The sequence below is a fragment of the Corylus avellana genome, chromosome 3 (assembly GCF_965113065.1).
Source record: "Corylus avellana chromosome 3, dhCorAvel1.hap1.2, whole genome shotgun sequence".
NCBI classification, from domain to species: Eukaryota; Viridiplantae; Streptophyta; class Magnoliopsida; order Fagales; family Betulaceae; genus Corylus; species Corylus avellana.
The window spans coordinates 24338982-24360604 of record NC_142492.1 but is presented as its reverse complement, the minus strand read 5'-3'; the positions used below and the strand labels follow the sequence as shown (position 1 = coordinate 24360604).

Genomic DNA, 21623 nt, shown 5'->3' with positions numbered 1-21623 from the left:
GGATGCGATTATTATTCGCATCCACATACCCTAAAATCGCTATCCTCCACATTCGCTTATGTAGACAGTGGATAGCTTATAGTGGATAAGTGTGGATGACTTCTAGCATTACTCATTCGATTTATATACGTTAATTTGTTGATTTGTACATCCCAATATGATTAGATCAAAATTCAGGGTTTTTTTTATTTTTTTTTATTTTTTATGAAAGAAATTTGATGGGTGTTCTTGTTTGAAGATCATGCAAATCCAAGTCCTTTAGATTATGTGTTGGCAAGTTCGTTTAAAACTTACAAAAAAACAAAAAAGAAGAAAAAAAAAAAAGAAGAAAATTGTTCCCATTAGGGCTATAAATAAACTAGTCTATTTGACAACCCACTCCGTTTAATTCGACTTGAACTTGAGCTCGTTACTATACAAACCCGTTTGATTAGTAAATGATATATACCCGATTCCCTAGAAAAAAACTCGATAGGGGCTTGCAAGCTTAGCTCGTTTAAAGCTCAACCAATTTGTTTGCCCGACTTGTTAGCTCGTTCATATATGTGTGTGTGTGTGTGTGTGCATGTGTGTGTGTGTATATATATTACCAAAAATTATTTATATAAATTTAAGTATGTATATTAGTAATTAAGTAATATATGTAATATAAATTACTTAATATTTATAATTATTTTGTGGCTCATGTGCAACATTACATTGAGCCAAGTCTCATATGGTTTTGAAGATCAAGTCATTAGGAAGCCAAGGCTAAAATACTTTCTGATGTAGGTTATTATTTCAAAAGTTATTGTTAGTTTTGTAGGAGGGGTAGATCTATAATTTTCTGAAACTTTTACAAGTTGAGGGTATTTTGGTAATTGAGTCGAGTCTAGAACTTTCTAGAAAAATTTCTAAGAATAGTTTTTTTTTTTGAGTGCAAGTTAATCTCTACTTGGGTTTTATGAGGTCTTTAGTTTACTAGTCAAATTAGGATCCTAATGCTACTAATAATGTACTCAAAGAGTAGAGACTTCATTAATGGAATATTGAGTAATTTGAGTTTTTAGGAAAGAGTGCATAGAGTGTTCTTCTCCTTCTCTTTCTCTTTCTCTTCTTCTTCATTGGTACACTGTTACCGTTCAAACCACTGTTCATACAGCCCTTGAACAGAGAAAAAAAAAAAAAAAAAAACTAACCCCAAACTAGATCCATTCTCCAATATCCTTCATAAACTTTCAAAAACCTAATTTTTTCATTACCTTTAGCCACCAAATAATTCTTCAAATCAACCCAAAACCCTTCAATCAGCCATCGGCAGTAAAATTCAGACAATCAGCTTTCACAAAGAAGCAGCTCTCTATTAACATTATCCCCTATCTTTTCAAACACCAATTCACTCTAGCAGTTGGAGATGCTAAAAAGTTTTCAGTTGTAAGTCATCAACAATCTTACGTGAGCACTTCTGAAGCACTAGTTAGCAACTAGTCATTTTTAAGACCACATTTGATTAGTAAATGATATATACCCGATTCCCTCGAAAAAAACTCGATAGGGGCTTGCAAGCTTAGCTCGTTTAAAGCTCAACCAATTTGTTTGCCCGACTTGTTAGCTCGTTCATATATGTGTGTGTGTGTGTGTGTATATATATTACTAAAAATTATTTATATAAATTTAAGTATGTATATTAGTAATTAAGTAATATATGTAATATAAATTACTTAATATTTATAATTATATTATAGATAAATGTCTAGATGATATTTTAAAATTCGGGCTTGAATTCTGCTCGGATCATACATTAAATAATGTAATAGTTTAGCTCGAGCTCGAGTTGAGCCCAACTTGGGTAGAATGGGATTCTCAATGAACTCGAGCTAGGCGAAACTTTAAACAAGCCGAACTTGAGCATACATTTCATAACTCGGCTCGAATAATCATCTTCGTAAATGAGCCAGTTTTGAAATCCTAAAGCTCGACTCAGTTCAGCTCGATTATAGCCCTAGTTCCCATGAATAGGTAAGGATCATTGGGTCATGCCTTAAACCAATTTGACCTGTTCTAATGACTTTGAAATTCGGGTTGACTCGGACCTTTTTCGCAACCAAAAATAGTCGTCCATGCTTGTTGATTCCTTGTGCCAGTTGATGGGGGATTGGGATCCCTGGCAATAGGGGGAAAATTGCCCATCAATAATTTTTGAAATCCTAGCCATCCAATGTAACCCAAGGGTCAACATGCCGCCACATGTCCCATTAGTAATAAAATATTATTTAAATTTTAAAAAGAAAATAATAAAAACTATGGGGTGGCCAAAGCCATCCCCATGGCCTTAAGGGGTGGTCGAACCACCCCCTAGGGCCATAAGGGTGGCTTCAACCACCCCCAACCGGTCCTTGAGGGTGGCAGAACCACCCCTGGGGCCCTAGGGGTGGCGAAGCCACTCCCAACCAGTCCTTAGGTGGGCCCCGAACCACCTCCTAGGGCCCTAGTAGGTGGCTTCAGCCACCCCCAACCGATCCTTGGGGTGGCTTCGGCCACCCCATGGCCTCAAGGGGTGGTTCGGCGACCCCTTAGGGCCATGGGGGTGGCTTCGGCCACCCCCAACCGGCCCTTGGTGGTGGCTTTAGCCACCCCCATGGCTCAGTTGGGGGAACAAAGTTTTTCTCCAACATAGCCACCCTCATGGCTCAGCTGGGGGGACAAAGTTTTCCTTCAAACTAGGTTCGAGAAATTTTCTTCAATCTAATCTATAAAAGTAACATGTGTTTTTTAGACATGTGAGATGCATATATTTTTTTAATAGCAATGACAAATTTGGAATAAATTTAATTAAAAACTTATGTGCATCTCACACGTTATTAAAAAATAGACTAGTTGAAGGAAATTCCTCCAACCTAGTTTGGAGGAAAACTTTGTCCTGGTTGGGGGGTGGCCGGCCACCTCATATTTTTTATTATTTTATTATTTCTTTTATAATTTAAATAATATTTTATTAAGGAAAAATATAATTTAGCCACCTAAACTACCAGTCATTTTCATTTTGGTCATCTAATGTTCAAAAAGTGATAAAGTAGCCTCACAAACTACCAACCAATTGCAATTTAGCAACTCCGTTAGTCATTATCGTCAAATAGGATGGAAAATTCAATATTACGTCATTTAGATAAGGTTAAGTTATTAAGATACCCTTTTGAAAAAAAAAAAAAAAAAAAAAAAAAAATCAATTTAAAAAATGCCCTCTAAAATGACGTTGTTTTGAGGGAAAAAAAAAACGATGGTTTAGGGGTGGCTCGCTGGCCACCCCCAGGCCTGTTGGAGTGGCTGCCCAACCACCCAACAGGCCTAGGCTGGCTGCCCAACCACTCCCATGGCTTGGGGTGGCTTGTCGGCCACCCTATAGGCCATGGGGGTGGTCGCCCAACCACCCCATAGGCCATAGGGTGGCTGGCGAGCTACCCTAAAACTACAATTTTTTTTTTTTTTCAAAATGACGTTTTTGTGGGATTGATAGTTTGGAGTGGTCAAATTGCAACTTTTTAGTAATTTGAGAAGCTACTTTATCACTTTTTGAATATTAAGCCGCTAAAATAAAAATGACTGATAATTTGGAGCACTATTTTATTTTATTTTATTATTATTATTATTAATGGGAAACGTGGTAATTGACCCTTAGATGACATTGTAATGCCAGGATTTCAAAAATAATAGATGGGCAATTTTCCTATTTGCCGGGATCCCAATCCGTTGATGGGTTCGCTAAGGCATGTTGTTTGTTATGTGTCTGGTCAGGCAGGTCTTCTACGATAACAGGTAACTCCAAACTCCACAACCACCACCATCCATGGCGGCTTTTGCCTTCACACCCAAAATTCAAAGGCCCCCAATCCCAGTAGTTTCATCACCCACCAGAGCTCCTAAACCCAGAACGAGAACTAGAGTCTCACTACAACCAGCCCCAACCTTCTCAGACCCTTTTGTCCTCCAACTAGCAGAAACCCTTGAAGACTCTCTGCCCTCTTCCTCTCCACCACCATTGCCTCTCCAAAAGCTCAGAGACACCTCGTCCGAGACCCTCCTCTCAACCCCATGGCCCTCCCGCAAAGATGAGTCGTTTCGTTTCACGGACACCTCCTTCATCAGACACTCGCAAATTAGCCCAATCCCTCAACCTCCTCACTCCTCAGCTCTCTCAGGCATTTCTTCGAACACCCAGTTCCCCAACCTTGTTATTGCTGATGGGTATGTCGTAAATTCGGCGAATTTGTCCGAATTGCCAAGTGGGGTTTTTGTTGGGAGCTTGTTGGAGCTCTCTGATGAGAGAATTATCAAAAGGGTGTGTGAATTTGTGTGTAATTCGGCTGGGGGTGACTTGTTTTGGTCTATTAATGGGATAGGCGCGCCGGATTTGACGGTGGTGTATGTTCCGGCGGGGTGTAAGGTAGAGACTCCTGTTTGTTTGAGGTACATTTCTGTTGAGGGCAGTGACGAGGGGTCAAATGAACTGCCCGTATCGAATCCGAGGGTGTTTGTGTTGGTGGAGAAGGGAGGAGAGATTCTTATAGTTGAGGAGTTCCAAGGTAAGGATGAGAAGAAGAGTTATTGGACGAATTCAGTTTTGGAAGTGGTGGTTGAACAAGGCGGGAAGGTTAGGCATTCATATATTCAGAATCAGTCTTTAAATGCTGCTCATATAAAGTGGACTTCAGTCCAGCAGGTGAATTCTTGTTCTGGCTGAGTGTTTTTTTTTTTTTTTCATGGTTGAATTGTTATTATTGGTTGTTAAATATAGTCTGTACAGCTTGTTTGATACGTTTGCAGTTTGGAGAAGATTATAGGAATGTGATTTACGATCATATTCATGGAAACAATTGGGGTAGTACGTTTCTTATGTCATTGAACATGCGGCAGTGAATGAATCATTTCTACATGTACGTATGCATTGTAGTGACTTTTACTATATATGATCAAATGTGGTCTTAAAAATGACTAGTTGCTAACTAGTGCTTCAGAAGTGCTCACGTAAGATTGTTGATGACTTACAACTGAAAACTTTTTAGCATCTCCAACTGCTAGAGTGAATTGGTGTTTGAAAAGATAGGGGATAATGTTAATAGAGAGCTGCTTCTTTGTGAAAGCTGATTGTCTGAATTTTACTGCCGATGGCTGATTGAAGGGTTTTGGGTTGATTTGAAGAATTATTTGGTGGCTAAAGGTAATGAAAAAATTAGGTTTTTGAAAGTTTATGAAGGATATTGGAGAATGGATCTAGTTTGGGGTTAGTTTTTTTTTTTTTTTTTTCTCTGTTCAAGGGCTGTATGAACAGTGGTTTGAACGGTAACAGTGTACCAATGAAGAAGAAGAGAAAGAGAAAGAGAAGGAGAAGAACACTCTATGCACTCTTTCCTAAAAACTCAAATTACTCAATATTCCATTAATGAAGTCTCTACTCTTTGAGTACATTATTAGTAGCATTAGGATCCTAATTTGACTAGTAAACTAAAGACCTCATAAAACCCAAGTAGAGATTAACTTGCACTCAAAAAAAAAACTATTCTTAGAAATTTTTCTAGAAAGTTCTAGACTCGACTCAATTACCAAAATACCCTCAACTTGTAAAAGTTTCAGAAAATTATAGATCTACCCCTCCTACAAAACTAACAATAACTTTTGAAATAATAACCTACATCAGAAAGTATTTTAGCCTTGGCTTCCTAATGACTTGATCTTCAAAACCATATGAGACTTGGCTCAATGTAATGTTGCACATGAGCCACAAAATAAATCTTGGACATTATTAAATTACAAAGTAACTAAAAATAGTCTTCCATGGCTGAATCGGTATGTCTGGCCCAAAAAGTGGATTGTCTATTATCAAAGAAAGCTCGTCTCTTCTCATTATCTATTTATTTTTTTCAACCAATAACTTGTAAACTTAGTTGCCCTCCGACTTCTTTTCCCTGTTCAACTTTTTCTTCAGCATGGCTGATTCAGATTGCATTGCTCAAGGTGACACTTTCTCCCTTTGAGGCTTCATGGACCTCCTTATCTTAGCTTCTAAACTCCTTGTTTGGGAGGAAATAGATAGATGGCTGCTTGCAGCTAACATGCTAGTTTTTTAGCTTAAAGTATATAAATTTTCAGCTGCTTCTTTTTCAATATTCAACAATGTTGGTTTGGCCGGTTACCAACCTGACAGGTCATTTTGGTTCAATAGCCGACTCCTTGATTGGTTTGATTGGTACTAAAACATTCTACCAATGTCTTTCAGTTCAGTTGTTGGTAGGGGTTGAATACCAACTTGATGAGTTCTGTGCTCAGCCCTACTCAATACTTGGCTTCTTAAGAAAAATTCCTGGTTCCATAAATTGGACATTATGGCCCAACATGTGAAAAGCTCTTTAGCTGCAATACTGAAAATCACTTTAAAGGCAACAGCTTGAGCTTTCTTCTAAGGCTGCATGAAGTACTTTTGTACCGATGGATAGAACTTAAAAACTGGTAGAGGCAGGTGCTATACATTTCTATGAAGTTAGAAGTACTTTTGTTATGGGCTTATATGGGCTTTAATTAGTATGGCATTTGGTGAGTCTTATGTTTTGGCACTAAGTCACAAAAATGTATGTTATTTTTTGTTTGCTGGAGGGATATGGTCCCATAATATGGATTCAAGGCTTACCACCCCCCCCCCCCCCCCCCCTTCTCTCTCTCTCTCTCTCTCTTAAGAAGAGGAAAACATGTATGGTTTGGTGGCATATTAGAAATCTCAAACCATGGAAGCTCTTGGGGGAAAAAAACTACTCTTAACCTTGCTCCTGTTTTGGGCTTTTAAGAAAGGCAAATGCAACAATGAGAAAACTGGGATTTGTGTGATGAAATTTTTTTTACTTAGTAGAATTTAGTATTATCTTCTTTGATCTTGTCTTTTTCTTGAGCTCAATTTGTTGTGAATTCTCTATTTTCTGTGTTATCTATTGGTCACTACATGGGCTATGTAACCTACTCTGATGGCAAAACATTTAAATCCTTAAAACTCTACCTTTGTTGTAGAAATTACTAAGGAAAGCTATGGTAACAAGAGCATATATTTAGCTCTGCTTTAAGCACAGTTTTTGGCCACTTTATTTCCTCCTCTATCTCACCTTCAGCGCAGATGATATTTGTGAAAGCAACCCTGGAGCTGACTTTGTTGAGAATGACTACTTCATGTTACCTGTTCTGCTTGTTTTTATGAATGTGCACATTTTCTTCTATATCTAGTTTATGCTTTTGCATATGTATGTTTTAGAGTGATCAATCTTTTATCATTACCTCAAGTGTTCTTTCAGATTTGGCATGATAATTTTGTTCCATGAGCATAGTAGTTTTAGCAACTTGTGTTATTAGTTGATCTAATTATTGCTAGGTAAATTGCATAATAAGCTCTATTCACTGTAATGTTATTCATCCTTGATTTACTTCTGGCATTAAATGTTAGTTAATGTCACGTTCATGAAGTTCTTTGTAGGATGTGATTTGAGCAATGAGTTCCTAACCTTTGTTGATAGACTACACTTGATGTCAACTCTAACCTATTGTGTACATATCTTTTTAGTATTATATGTTATGGAATTAATCCAGCAACGGTGGGGTCAACAATTTAAAGTTGATTGTTTGCAGGAATCAGCTAGTGCTTATGAGCTTGTAGAGGTAAGCATTGGTGGAAAATTGAGCCGGCACAATGTCCATATTCAGCAATTGGGCCCAGACACAGTAACAGATTTATCAACATTGCATTTGTCTGTTGGTGATCAAACACAAGATCTACATAGTAGACTAGTCTTGGACCATCCTCGAGGTTATTCTCGACAACTTCACAAGTGTATTGTGGCTCATTCTCTAGGACAAGCTGTGTTTGATGGGAATGTAAAAGTCAACAGGTAATTCTATTTTATTTGATTACTTACAATTATCACGAGTACATCTTGGTTTTGTTTAACATCACCCCATATACTATTCATAATCGTGTAAAAAAAATCAGAAGGGAAGGGTGGCTTGCGGTTACCCTTGTGAGCCACCCTCTCTGTTAGGGGGGTGGCCGCAAGCCACTCTCTATTTTCCTTTTTTCTTTTGAAAAATGGTAGAATTGTAATTTTATGTAGAGTCTGTCAGAGAAAATAACGGAATGGGACTGATGAATAGTTTTGATGATGGGATCAAACTCAATGAGCTAAAAGATAAAAATAAAAACTCATGGAGCGGGAGTAATACAGTTATTTTCTCTTAGGAAAAATATTAGCTGCCTGTGCTTAGCACTGTTATCAAATAGCTCGTTGAAGTTTTAGTTTTATCAAATAATTCACTGCGTTCTGGGTTGTCATCAAATAGATATTTCTGCCCATTTTTCTTCTGAAATGTTTATGATATTCAACTTTTACCCTCAAAGAAAAAAAAATTGCCAAAAAACAAAACAACAAAAAAAAGGGGGGAGTGGCCACCCCACTCTGTGACCCACCCCTTCTGCAAGGGTGGAACTCAAGGCAACCCACCCCTTGCCATTCATTTCCAAGCTTATTAACTTCCTTCTGTTCTTCACAACCCCTTTTTCCTCATAAACCAAATCTCCATCATTCGCCTCCTCCTCTGCCCACTTCTCTTTTCTGGAGTTTAAAAAAGAAGAAAAAAAATAGAACTGCACATGCTTTACTTCTATTTAGTTCTTGCTGTATCATGCAGATTTGCACAACAGACAGATGCAGGACAACTAACAAGGAGCCTGCTCCTGGAACCTCGTGCAACAGTGAATGTAAAACCGAATCTCCAAATAATTGCAGATGATGTCAAGTGCTCCCATGGAGCTGCAATAAGTGACCTAGAAGAAAGCCAGCTCTTCTACTTCCTGGCACGCGGCATCAACTTGGAGACGGCTAGAAGGGCTCTTCTCTTCTCCTTTGGAGCCGAGGTGATAGAACGGCTGCCTTATTCTTCCATCAAAAGGGAAGTAGAGAGTCATATTAGAGAAGTATTGGCTCCCACACTTAAAGGGTCCTCATAGTGTGCTGTGTACATCTAAGGCAGCTGAAATTTATAATTATACTTTGATGCATTGTTTAGGAGAATTGATGGAAATTCTAGAAAATTTTGGTCATGGTGAAATTTTTACAGCCTAATGCTTCATTTGGCACCTGAGCAATGGGAAGAGAGAAGAAAGGGTGGAGAGAAATTATAATTATAGCAAAGTTTAAACTCCATTTGTTGATACTCTTTTATTTTTTTTAAAAAAAAGGGGGTAAAATGCATGTATATCTCTCCCTTTGGTTTATTACAGTTCAATTGACACCTTTTGGGTACCCATTTTTGAAATTCATGCCTTATTCTTTAACATTCATCTCCCCTGAAACATTTCATATGATATTACTGCCTACCTATCGAACAAAAAAAAGGGCATTTTATTGTGAAATTTGCCTACAAATTGGATCAATAAAATTGACTTAGTACTCATAGGCCCCTGATTCCCAAGATTGGAAGGTTAGAATTAATCCTTAACCCATGTTCCAACTTGGCGTTTAAGTGCTGCAGATATTAATTTTCTTTCTGCAACCATAGCATTGGATTCAATTTGAATTAAAAGAAACAAAATTGTTCAAAAACAAAAAATTGTTATTAAATATGTGAGACATTTTTCACTTCATTGAAAAAATGTCTCTCATTCACTGAAGGAATCAATCACACCTTGGGGATGCATATGGTCCACTGAACCAAGAAAAGAACCAGAAAGAGAAGTAAAATATACAGACTTCCGCAACAGATTTACCGAAGGTTGAGGCCTCTGGTATGTGATCTCCTCCGCCAGCCCATCTGGATGACGAGTAAAAGAATTAGCGACAATTGACATGAGACTAGAGAACACAAGTGTTTAGCAATACCAAAGAAATAAGAGGAAAGTGGATTTTTTTGCCTCAAATCTTCTTCCCAGGAAAGTACCCAACTAAGCTTCCATTAAGAGCAAGAGAGAATTTAGGGGTGGAATACCGATAGCTTCCGATATGTTCGCAATATCTCTCGTCAAACTTTTGTAACATTTAGGCTACCCAATAAAATCGATACAAGTCCGTGCTAGGCTCAAGCTTAAGTCAAGCTCCTTGAAAGGTGTGTAGTTACAGCACACATTGTCCCACATTGGAAGCGTATAGAAATAATTAACTCTTTATAAACATCATATGGCAAGTATTTAGGTGTGTTCGTAGAAAGGAGAGATGGTTGGCATCTCCCCTGACAGGGACGGGAACAGCCTTCGGGCTTTCCAGTTATCCACACATCCGGTTAAGGCTACCCACCCTTCGGGGTGGATCTATAACCCAATTTTTTTGGTTTTTATTTCCCCATCTACCAACCTTTTTTTTTTTTTATTATTCTTCTTTTAAATTCTGAATATCCGTAGTTTTTAGGGTTATTAGTTGGATTCGGATAAGGTTTACAAAAATATCCTGAAAAACGTCTATACTTGAGAGTATTGAGTTAAGCATACTCCCTCTCTCTCTCTCTCTCTGCAATGGCTACTGCTTTGTCTACGGCTCTAGATGTCCATTTTACAGGGCATCTCTCAGACACAAAGAGACCCATTATCTTCAACTCTCCACACAGACAACACAGAGTGAGGAGAGTTACCATTTTGTGCAGCTCTTCCAAATCTCCCCCAAAGGTGTCTCCAAATTTGATAGACCCAAACCACAAAAACCCATCTTTATCTGAGCAACTCAAGCCTCTATCCACAACCACCCTCTCTGAACCTTCCAAGGACCAAACCCAGCTCTTGTCCAAGCCAAAGTCCACCTGGGTTAACCCCACCAAGCCCAAACGCTCCGTGCTCTCCCATCAGCGGCAGAAACGCTCTTCTTACTCGTACAATCCTCAAATCAAAGAGCTCAGGCAGTTTGCCCAGAGGCTCAATGACTCTGACAACTCTGAAGTTGCTTTCTTGGCCGCTCTTCAGGAAATCCCTCACCCACCCACCAGAGAAAACGCGCTTTTGATACTCAACAGCTTGAGGCCATGGCAGAAAACCCATTTGTTCTTCAAATGGATCAAGACCCAAAATTTGTTTCCCCTGGAAACTATATTCTACAATGTCACAATGAAATCTTTGAGGTTTGGAAGGCAGCTTCAGCTCATGGAGGACCTTGCCCATGAGATGATTAGCAATGAGATTAAGCTTGATAATATCACATACTCCACCATTATTACTTGTGCCAAAAAGTGCCATCATTTCGATAAGGCTGTGGAGTGGTTTGAGAGGATGTACAAGACTGGTTTGATGCCTGATGAGGTGACATACTCAGCTATTCTAGATGTGTATGCCAAATTGGGCAGGGTTGAGGAAGTGGTAAATTTGTACGAGAGAGGGAGGGCTACTGGGTGGATACCTGACCATGTTACCTTCTCTGTTTTGGGGAAGATGTTTGGTGAATCTGGGGACTATGATGGTATTAGGTATGTGTTGCAAGAGATGAGGTCTCTTGGTGTGCAGCCTAATTTGGTTGTGTATAATACATTGTTAGAGGCAATGGGGAAGGCTGGAAAGCCTGGTTTAGCTAGGAGTTTATTCGAGGAAATGGTCGAATCCGGGTTAACCCCGAGCGAGAAAACGTTAACTGCACTTGTTAAGATTTATGGCAAGGCAAGGTGGGCTCGAGATGCTTTGGAATTGTGGGAGAAAATTAGGTCGAACGGGTGGCCGATGGATTTGATTTTGTATAATACATTGTTGAATATGTGTGCAGACCTTGCATTGGAGGAAGAGGCTGAGAGGCTGTTCGAGGACATGAAGAGTTTGGAGAATCGCAGGCCGGATAGTTGGAGTTACACAGCAATGCTTAATATATATGGGAGTGGAGGGAAAGTTGATAAGGCAATGGAGGTGTTTGAAGAAATGTCTCAGTTGGGTGTTGAGCTCAATGTAATGGGCTGCACTTGTTTGATTCAGTGCTTGGGTAAGGCTAAGAGGATTGATGATTTGGTTAGGGTTTTTGGTGTTTCAGTTGAAAAAGGGGTTAACCCGGACGATAGGCTTTGCGGATGCCTCCTTTCTGTTGTGTCCTTGTGTGAGGTAGATGAGGACATTGGTAAGGTTCTTGCCTGTTTGCAGCGAGCTAACCCAAAGTTGTTTGTCCTTGTGGAATTGGTAACAGAAGAGAAGACTGGTTTTGAAACTGTCAAGGAAGAGTTTAGGGGTATTCTCAGTGAAACTGCAGTCGAAGCCCGGAGACCCTTCTGTAATTGCTTCATTGATATCTGTAGAAGTAGAAAGCTTCACGAGAGAGCTCATGAATTGCTCTACTTGGGAACCCTATATGGGTTGTACCCAGGTTTGCACAACAAGACTGTAGATGTGTGGTGCTTGGATGTTCGGTCCCTGTCTGTTGGTGCAGCTGAGACTGCGCTGGAAGAGTGGATGGGGACTTTGTCCAAGATTGTTCAGCGCAAGGAGGAATTGCCAGAATTACTTTTAGCTCAAACAGGTACAGGAACTCACAAATTCTCTCAAGGACTGGCCAATTCCTTCGCTTCTCATGTCAAGAAACTTGATGCACCATTCAGACAGAGTGAAGATAAAGTTGGTTGCTTTGTGGCAACTCGAGAAGAATTAGTGTCGTGGGTGCAGTCACGGATTCCATCTCCTGCTGTTGCAGCGTAGATGTGAACCAACTGTAATTACTGAGGCAATAATAGCTTTCCTCATTCCTTAATATGTTAATAGTTGTAATTCACATTTTTGAACTTAGCTTTTATTATTGCAAACCTTATACTTATCCTGCTTTAGAGTTTTGAATGGAACATTGATCTTATCTTGATCTCATAACAGACGGGATGGTTTCATTGGCTTTAGTTGCTCTGAAATTCCTTCAATAATTGTTGCTTTTCAAGATGCAGGGCAGAAGTGATTTTACATTCCTCTTTTTTTTTCTTTTTTTTTTTTTTTTTGTTAAGATAAAGATTTCATTTAAAAATAAATAAAATATACAAATAAGGGTTAGGGATGGCTAAATTTGAGTCTCATGATAACAACCCCTTTGACTTTAATCCACATGTCTACATTCTTCTTGATATACATTGCCATACAAATAAATGCACACTTTGGGGGTTCTTTGGGAGCAATTTCACCCGTGAGACAAGCTCCCTAGTGAACAACTTGTGATAATTGTGCTCAAAAGTGAATTCTTCATTGTAGGAATGTTTTCATAAGCACAAGCCACACAAGGATTTCAATAAATTTCCAACTCAGTAACCTGCTTTGCTGAAAATCCACCTCAAAACTATAGCTGCTCATTTTTGACAAGGGAGTGCTCAAGTTCAGTAAGTAAATTTGTAACCCACCAATTTACAACCACAATTTTCTTGGCTCTGGCACGGAAGAAAAAAGAAAAGCACAAATTAATGGGAAAAGCCTCCACCTATGCAAAATTTCTCTAGAAGGTAGAAAGACAAAAACATGGAAAGAAAACAAAAAAGAATCCCCTTTTCCCCTACAGATCATTTCCCTACAATCCCCATCTACAGATACCCTTTTTTCTCCTTGAACCAAATTTTCTTGGCTCCTACTTAAAACCTTGATGAATATCTAACATTAGCCTTTTGCCATTATCATCCCGGATTCCCTCTATTAGCTGTATTTTTATACTGTGCAACGATTAAAAACTAATGAGACCCAATAAAAATGGGCCATTTGTGAATCTTCTGAGACCGCTTGCATGTAGCTCTAGTTGAAAATTGAGACTGCTATTTCTTGTATAGAGTAGATCGCTTGTGTATGAAGGTTTCAGAGGTACTTTCCCGATGACTTCCAAATTCTTCCTTCAAGTGATATAATCATAACAGTAACATCATCATGGTACTTTCTGCGGTCTCCCTGCGGGATGTCCAGTAATTCATGTAAATCCATTCCTGCAAATAAAATCACCTCAAGTTTAAAATCTCGAAATGATATAAAACAGCACAAGAAAGACCAGTAGCCACCTAAACATATGCATTTGCATAAACCTCTGATCTTTATAACAATGGTTTTACCAAACATAACAAGTCTTACAACTCTATTTCTTTGCTCTTCTAATGAAATTGAAAAGTATTCATTAGAAAAATCAATACTTTCACTTTTTGATGGATATTCTTAAAGACTCAGATCCTCAAATTAAAAGTTCAGATTGATCCTTTTGACCCTGGGAAAATCAAATTGGATCCAAGAATTTCAGGCACAATTTATGAATGCTAGCTATAGCCATGATACACATTCTTATATTCCAGGTTGAAAGCACTAAAGAGTGAAAAGGGTTAAAAAACTTTATGCAAAAGTGCAACTTTACACAGTTTATACACAAGATCAGCATGCAGTGATGAGTCTAGTTACTTTCCATGTAAAGCGTCCACTCTGATTAGTATTTCAGATACTAGAATCTTAAGTTGGGTTTAGGTTTAGTAGAATTGAGCTGAGTTGTAGGGTCTTACATTGACATCATACAACTTTTCTACTAATTCTTGCACCATTTCATAAACCATCATATGATCTATAGAGCAGTGTCTGCTTAAAAAATGAGAAGATTTTAAATGGTAGAAAAATGACATACCAGCTTTTTTGGCTGCACGGTTAAGAAGCTCCTCTATCAAATGTTGTGCAGGATCTCCATCGGGGAACTTCTCCATGAAACTCTCAACATGTGAAACCACTTCCTGATTACTCAGATACTGATACAGACCATCAGATGAGAGCACTAAGAACTGATCCCCAGGACAAAGTCTATGGTGCCAAAGAGAAGGCAAGCAGGATATGTAAGGTGCAGTACCAATGTACTCGTTCCGAAACATTTCCAACAGTGCATCATTCAATTTAGGCTGCACCAGCATGGACATCACATTATTTTGCAAGTCTAGATTCCTATAACATGATACATCCAAAAACAACCATACATGGAAAGCTTCATCCAGTAGACATAACAGGCAAGCATAATTCTTTTGGCTGCACATGCAAGTTAGTATGCTTATACCACCAGCAAAATAATTTCCATTTTAATTGAATTGAATCATACAACACATGATTTTTTGTGTAGAATGCACACATTACATATGTGCGTCATCAATTCTGACCTTGTACAACATGAAGCAGTTAAAGACGCATTAATCAAGCAACATAGTGGTGGATGCGCTTGCTAGAGATGGATCTGGTGAGAGCAAAGAAGCTTGCTAAAGATGGATCACTCCACTAACAAACAATTTTGTTTCACACCACAGGATATCAGCAGATGTGAAAAACATCAAACCCAAATATCAAAACAGAATACATTATTATGTTCATATATATATATATATATATATATGATAAGTAATGTTGTATATAACAAAAGAATATATTATGTTCATATTTGTTGTCTTCCCAGCCCCATTCCCCCAAACCCCCACCCAACCCTGCCTCCCTGACAAGGGAAGTATGTATAGGTTGGTGATTTGCCAGATTCAAAGTGTAGTTCCTCTGAAATTATAAAAAAAAAAAAAAAAAAAAAAAAAAAAAAAAAAAGATTTATAGCTCTTTGTTTTTACTCAATTGGAAAACTCTACTCTTCAAGGCTTCATTGCACCTCAAAAATATACATATGCATATAAGAACATATACGTAGATATTCTAATGTAGTGGAAGCACAAACTTGGAATATTCTGAGTTTAGATCAAAATACATATGTTAGAGATTATTAATTACAATATGGGGTCTCAAGAATTGTAAAACATATCAAAATCCATGATTTTCTGTAATTATTTTTTTGTACTGGTGATAAAATGGAATCATATGTAGTTAAATAGCTCAAATCCTGCCCAGATCTTCAAACATATACATGAACAAGTTATTGTTGTTGACACAAAAAGTTCATACATATAGAAACACAAGGATTTATTCTGTAAAGATACATTACAAAGAAAATGCAAATAGTTTAAAGAAACAATATGATATGTGATTTGACAACTATATGTACATTTCTCTTCTTTCTAGAAGAGCGAGTCTCATCAACATGCCATAATTGCCTTAAAAAAAGATGAGTATGCAGTCATCATTATTAAAACACATCAGAGGAAGCACTAATTATGAACTGTTTGATGTTTCTGTGATGCAGACAACAGTGCCACAAAACAAATTTCCCAACAGAATGATTTTAGAAGGGGAAATTTTTTTTGATAAGTAATTTTAGAAGGGAAATTTTTTAAGGTAAATTACCAAGAATAACAATAAATCAGAGAACCTGTTTCAGAAATCCTGCTCCAAACGCTCTGGTAACCTTAAGGCGACCTTTTACTCTATCATTGACGATGCAATGTTTGTCATCTGGGTGCTCATTCTTTATTCTTAGGATTTCCTGCACCATGGAGACAGAAATGATTAGCAAATCTGAGCAACTATGCATCAATGTCAATGTGTCATGACTAGAAAACTTAAGAAGAGTAATACCAATCATAATTACTAACAAAAAAAAAATAATTATGGGAAATTTAAACAAGCATGAAAAGCAGAACACCCAAACATTCATCAACAAGAGAACAAAAGCAAACACATGGGAGTGAAAAAATTATCAAATTTCTTGATTTAAACGGCCCCAAACCGCTCAAAGTTGACAGAGCATTACAAAATAATGTACTTCCATTGCCGCATGGAATAAATGTGTAACAGTCTGGGAATCTGCAATAAGCATGGGGCTGACTCAGTAGTTGAAAACAATGCCATGACAAAAACAGTCATGCATTAGGTCTGTACTAAGCAGTATTGAGGAAAAGAGAGATTCTGCAAAAAATTTTTTTTTTTGATAAGTAAAGAGAGATTCTGCAAAATTTACCACATAAACATACATCATCATACACCACGTGTATGGGAAACAAGGAAGTGGGAAATGAAACCCCCCCTCCCCCCTAAAAAAAAAAAAAAAAAAAAAAGAATGGGTAGAAGTACAGCATTAAAGGCTTGCATGTTTACACCTACAGAAATACTAAAGTCATGTCGAGAACAACAGTACAAAAGCTACCACATTAATAAAACCTACTAGGGGAAGATTAAACCGTCCACATGAGATGAATCATTGTTACTAAAAAACTTATCAGCTTAGAAGGGATATGCACTGAAAAAAGATTCAGCTTCATGTAGCATGAACTCGAAAAGGTGACTCAATCTCAACAGTTCAGCTATGTAGATTTAGTTGCAGCACAGGGAGGCACCTAATGTGCAAAACTCTCTCTAATTCAACCCTTAAGTTAAGCGGCAACAAAAGTTCAATGAAATAGAAACTTAACTCCATGACTCAAGCGTCTCTAGCTTGAAGACGCACCAATCAAGTAAATGACCAATTTTAAGCTATGCAACCAGCTTGATCACACCCTCAAAAGACATAACTACAGCCCAAAAGTAAAAGTACCAGTAGGCACCGCAAACAAATGGAGAAAATATCACTATTATTCTGACTTTGGAGAAAACATAGTTTTAATAAATAATTATTTTTTTATAAGTAACAAAACCCACCCAATACTGCTCCCAGTGTAAAGTCTCAAGCCCATACAAAACCCCAGGAAGAAAAGAAAGATCTAAAGAAGTACAAGTTCAGCAGATCTTAAGACACTACCAAAATATGTACATCAATTGAGCCATAGACCAAGCACAATTTGCATATTAATTAACATAAACGCATCAAAACCATATCCACAATTAAACATCTGACAATCTGACATTACCTACGAAAAAAGTAACTTATGAGGAAGCTTCTGCATATCTTCTTTGTTTAAGAATAAATGGATTAGTGACAACATGCATAAAGACAAATGACAAAAGCAAGTAAAGAAGGGACAAGGAAAAGGAAGCTTCCTCAGATCTTCCAGTGTCACCAGTGAAAGAAGACTCATAAAACATCATTTTGGAATGCATGCCCCTGTTCTATTAAAGCTTTAATATCTTATTTCTCACAATTTTCTTTACAAAAGAAAAAAACAAAAACAATTTCTAAATCAGATACTCCATTGCAGATCACAAAGAGACTGGGATTTTGTTTCACTTTAACATGGTATTGGAAGTTTTAAGGACTATAGACATGAATAACAAAAATAAGATTCAGACACTCTCTTCACTTCAATATATTGACATTCGTAGGCAACAGAGGTTCTATGTGGCAATACAAAATGGAGACCATCTAAGAAGAACAATGTATGATGACAAATGACCAACGAATCTGCTTCAACCCAACTCACTGCACAAAATATTTTGCACAAGCTGGCCAGAGTAAGCACCTTATGAGGTTTGCCTTACTTTCTTCTCTCTTAAAGGTCCACAAACAGAGGCAATACAACACAAAAACTTTAAATACCTACTATGCATATTAGTAAGTCCTAAAAAGCATTGACCTACTATGCATATTAATTATTTGGCCATAGTTAAAGATGATAGTACTGGCTATTAGTATGTCTAATGGAATGTCCCTCAGCCTGTCAGAATCTGGTAACACAACTTATCATAGAGCAGATATGGCCTAAGATCAGGATGCATGAAGCATGATGCTAAAAATTTTAAGGGTAAACAACTTAAAAATCAAGAGAGACTAGAATATGATCAAATAAAAGGGTCAAGTCCTTTTGGGACCGATTGAGTACTGATGTACAATTCTTCAGTAGCAAAGGTTGCTTCATGGAAAATCTAAAGAGTTATTTCCATCTCCCATCACAAAATTAACATTGCCAAAGATCTAAAATGGCACCAACAACAGAGAGATTAATCTCTTAGATACTCTTTGTTCTGTTCAACAAACCATTAATAACCAGAAGACATCACAAGTTTCAACCCCCACAAAAACCAAGAATTACTAGAGGGCTATGGATAGTGGTCCCGCAATTCACAGACTCAGCAAAAAAATGGGACAAATGCATGTGACCTGTGCCTGGAGGGAAAGTCTTAAAAACCTTTTTATAATAAATTGTCATGGGTATCTCGTCATATAACTGATTGAAGCTATAAGTGACACTTGAAGAGTTTGTTATATGAATTCTGAAGTCTGTATTTTTCCCAGTACCAACTCCCCTGGCACAACAAGAGTCCATATATATCTAAGCCTGCAGGTCACAGGGACTCCGAGCTTGTACACCAATGTGAAAACAGAGCAAAAAGTTATGTAGCCACACGATTCCATAGAATACAAGCAAAGCGAACAGCAGGTTCACGGAGAATTTCAACAGTAACGGATCAAATCTTAGTATTGACAGCAAAAAATAAAATAAAAACTAAGATCCCAGCACATAAAATTAAAAACAAAACACAAACTTAAAAATTTTCCAGAATTCAAAACTTACATCTTCGATGCTCGTGCTGTGATCAGTAGAGAGCTGCAAAGCCGCCAATCTCATTTCTTGAGCAGGAGCCCTGCACGGCACCTTAATTGCCTTTTCACCAACAGCTGAGGACTCCTCAATTATACCCTCCTTGCTTGACCCATTGTCCCCCTGCTCTTTCGACTTCGTTACACTCGAACCAACCTCTTGCGGTTCATACTGCGCAACAATAGCCCTGCTATCACCCACATTCATCACATACACATCCTCGTCCCTCATTAACACAACCAACAAACACGAACCCATCAATGCAAGCTCCGGATTCGTATCAAGAACCTTATCTGTCAGATCCAAATATGAGAGCTCAGTCAATTCGAGAGCCCGAGACAATGCCCCCAAAACCATTGTATGATCCACTGGCCCCTCCTTCCGCTTCCTCCCACTCCTCAAAGACCTCTCCTCCGCTCTATTCTCAACCTCAACCTTCTCTTTCTCCTCCAACCAAAACCTCCAAGGGAACAACTTCCGGCCATGACCCTCCTTGTGCTTTGACAACCCTTGCTTCAATTTCGACAATAATAGCCACCGTCTACTCACCGCCGAGCCCCCATTGCTCACGCTAAGCGCATCATCCACAGAAAACGCAAACCTATCCGACCCCGAAAGATCCAACCCGTCTTCCGGGTCATCCTCCGCTAGAAATTCCCAAAGCCTCCGCCTCCTGACTTCCGTCCCCGCCTCCCCCTCCGATTGAAAAGTCACTCTCTTTGCCGATCCTCTTTCACTAGGAACTGCGTTCGGCAAATTCAAATCATTCTGATTTCCACCAGAGTTTTCCACAGATGGGTCACTCTCTAAAGCTACGTTTAATTCATTCTCGTTACTACTATTATTATTAACATTAGCGCTACCACTATTGTTGTTATTATTACTATTACTATTAATATTACTAGCTTCCTCTGATTCTTCTTCAATTTCCCAAAACAAGCCCTGGAGCTCATTGTACACAGCGCGATAGAGATTACCCATCAAGAACTCCGGCGCATCGGGTCCATTGAACCCGTCGTAAATCCCCACGAAGAGCCACCCCTGCTCCTCCGAAACGACCACGTGCACACGATCCTCTCCGGCCTTCCCAAGCGCCCACTGCACGTGCTCGCTCTCGTTCCTTTGCTCCTCCGAGCACTCGTCCCCAGCCGCTGGCGGGCCTCCTTCCTTGCGCCCCACAAAATTGAGCACCGGCACCACCCATGGCCGCTTCTTCTCCGACAGGTTCCGGTAGAAGGCCTTCCGAATCCCCGAAATGCCCCTCTTCTTCCTCCTCTTCACGTATGGGCCACCAAGCGGCGCCGAGAACGGCACTGGCCCACCGCCGGGATCTGCCGCCCCAGCGTCGAGCGGGCCAGAGAGCGCCCCGCGCTCTATTGGACCCGAGAGGAAGAATCCGCCCCGCTCCATCGGCCCTGACGGGTCACAACCGCCACGTGGCACCGGCTGCAGAGGGAGCGCGCAAAACGACGACGTGCTTTCGAAGCCATTCACAATACTCCCCCTCACTCCTCCGCCAGCAGGGCCAGCGCTCACAGCCTCAGTGGCATCGTCGTAAATGTTGTCCAACTGGAGGACAGTTCTGGGAGTGGAGCTATTCGCGCTGACAGAGGCTCCGGAAATGGCCTTGAACCCGGTGGCCTCCACTAATCCGGGTCGAGCCCTGGTCCCGGGCGGGTCGTGAGAGGGAGAGAAGCGGAGTGAGCTGGAGGGCGAGATGAAGCGATCGGAGTGAGTCGGAGAGAGAAACCTGGCGGAGGATCGAACGTAGCAGAAGGAGTGGCCTAGGGTTTCGTCCAACGGCTCCGAGGCCGCGAAAACCACCTCCGCCTGGCTCCGCTCCGCCTGGTTGCTCGGCCTGAAGCACGACAACAGGCTCGACACCCCGTTTCCCATCACATTTGACGTTCTCTCCCGTTTGGCTCTCAAGAAAATCACCCAACTCTATTATCCGGCAGAGTCCGAAGCAAAGAACCAAAAAAAAAAAAAAAAAAAAACAAAAAATTCCTAGTCTTATTATATTATATTTGAAAAGACTCACTGGCCTGGTTTTATAGAGAGAGAAAGTGTATGTCTCCCTCCCTCTCTCTCCCTCACTCTCACTCTCTCTCTAGAAATACATTTCTTTTGTTTTGTGTTTTTTGTTTTCGGTTGTGTGCGGTTGTTGGCTCTTGGTCGACGGTTACACCTGGCCTTTTAGGAAGGACAGGGACACGTAGGATGCCAGGCGGGTGGTGTGTGGGGCCCAGGGAAGGCTAATTTGACGACTTTGGTGCCGGGGGGGA

The 21623-nt window shown here is 39.5% G+C and overlaps 3 protein-coding genes and 1 non-coding gene across 5 annotated transcripts; 3 read left to right on the top strand and 1 right to left on the bottom strand.

Moving 5' to 3' along the window:
- Positions 1 to 3701: 3701 nt before the first annotated feature.
- ABCI7 (non-intrinsic ABC protein 6) lies at positions 3702 to 9307 on the top strand. The gene is made up of 3 exons (XM_059584777.2): positions 3702 to 4696; positions 7639 to 7898; positions 8695 to 9307. Exons 1-3 carry the CDS (start codon positions 3824 to 3826, stop codon positions 9011 to 9013), a joined length of 1452 nt encoding a protein of 483 aa, XP_059440760.2. The 5' UTR covers positions 3702 to 3823; the 3' UTR covers positions 9014 to 9307.
- An 888-nt stretch (positions 9308 to 10195) lies between these two features.
- Positions 10196 to 10327, top strand: LOC132176798 (U6atac minor spliceosomal RNA). The gene has a single exon (XR_009439659.1). It is a non-coding gene; the product is annotated as a U6atac minor spliceosomal RNA (small nuclear RNA).
- Positions 10328 to 10366: 39 nt separating this feature from the next.
- LOC132175922 (pentatricopeptide (PPR) repeat-containing protein) lies at positions 10367 to 12843 on the top strand. The gene has a single exon (XM_059588018.2). It carries the CDS (start codon positions 10511 to 10513, stop codon positions 12650 to 12652), a length of 2142 nt encoding a protein of 713 aa, XP_059444001.2. The 5' UTR covers positions 10367 to 10510; the 3' UTR covers positions 12653 to 12843.
- A 383-nt stretch (positions 12844 to 13226) lies between these two features.
- PLL1 (poltergeist like 1) lies at positions 13227 to 21623 on the bottom strand. 2 transcript variants are annotated; one of them, XM_059584775.2, is made up of 4 exons: positions 19312 to 21616; positions 16236 to 16349; positions 14577 to 14841; positions 13227 to 13899 (listed from the first exon to the last, which is right to left on the bottom strand). In XM_059584775.2, the coding sequence occupies exons 1-4, from the start codon at positions 21232 to 21234 to the stop codon at positions 13775 to 13777; spliced, it is 2427 nt and encodes an 808-aa protein (XP_059440758.2). In that variant the 5' UTR covers positions 21235 to 21616; the 3' UTR covers positions 13227 to 13774. The 2 variants fall into 2 exon arrangements, with proteins under 2 accessions (XP_059440758.2, XP_059440759.2); XM_059584776.2 differs by lacking the exon at positions 13227 to 13899 and having other exon boundaries at positions 14754 to 14841; positions 16211 to 16349; positions 19312 to 21623.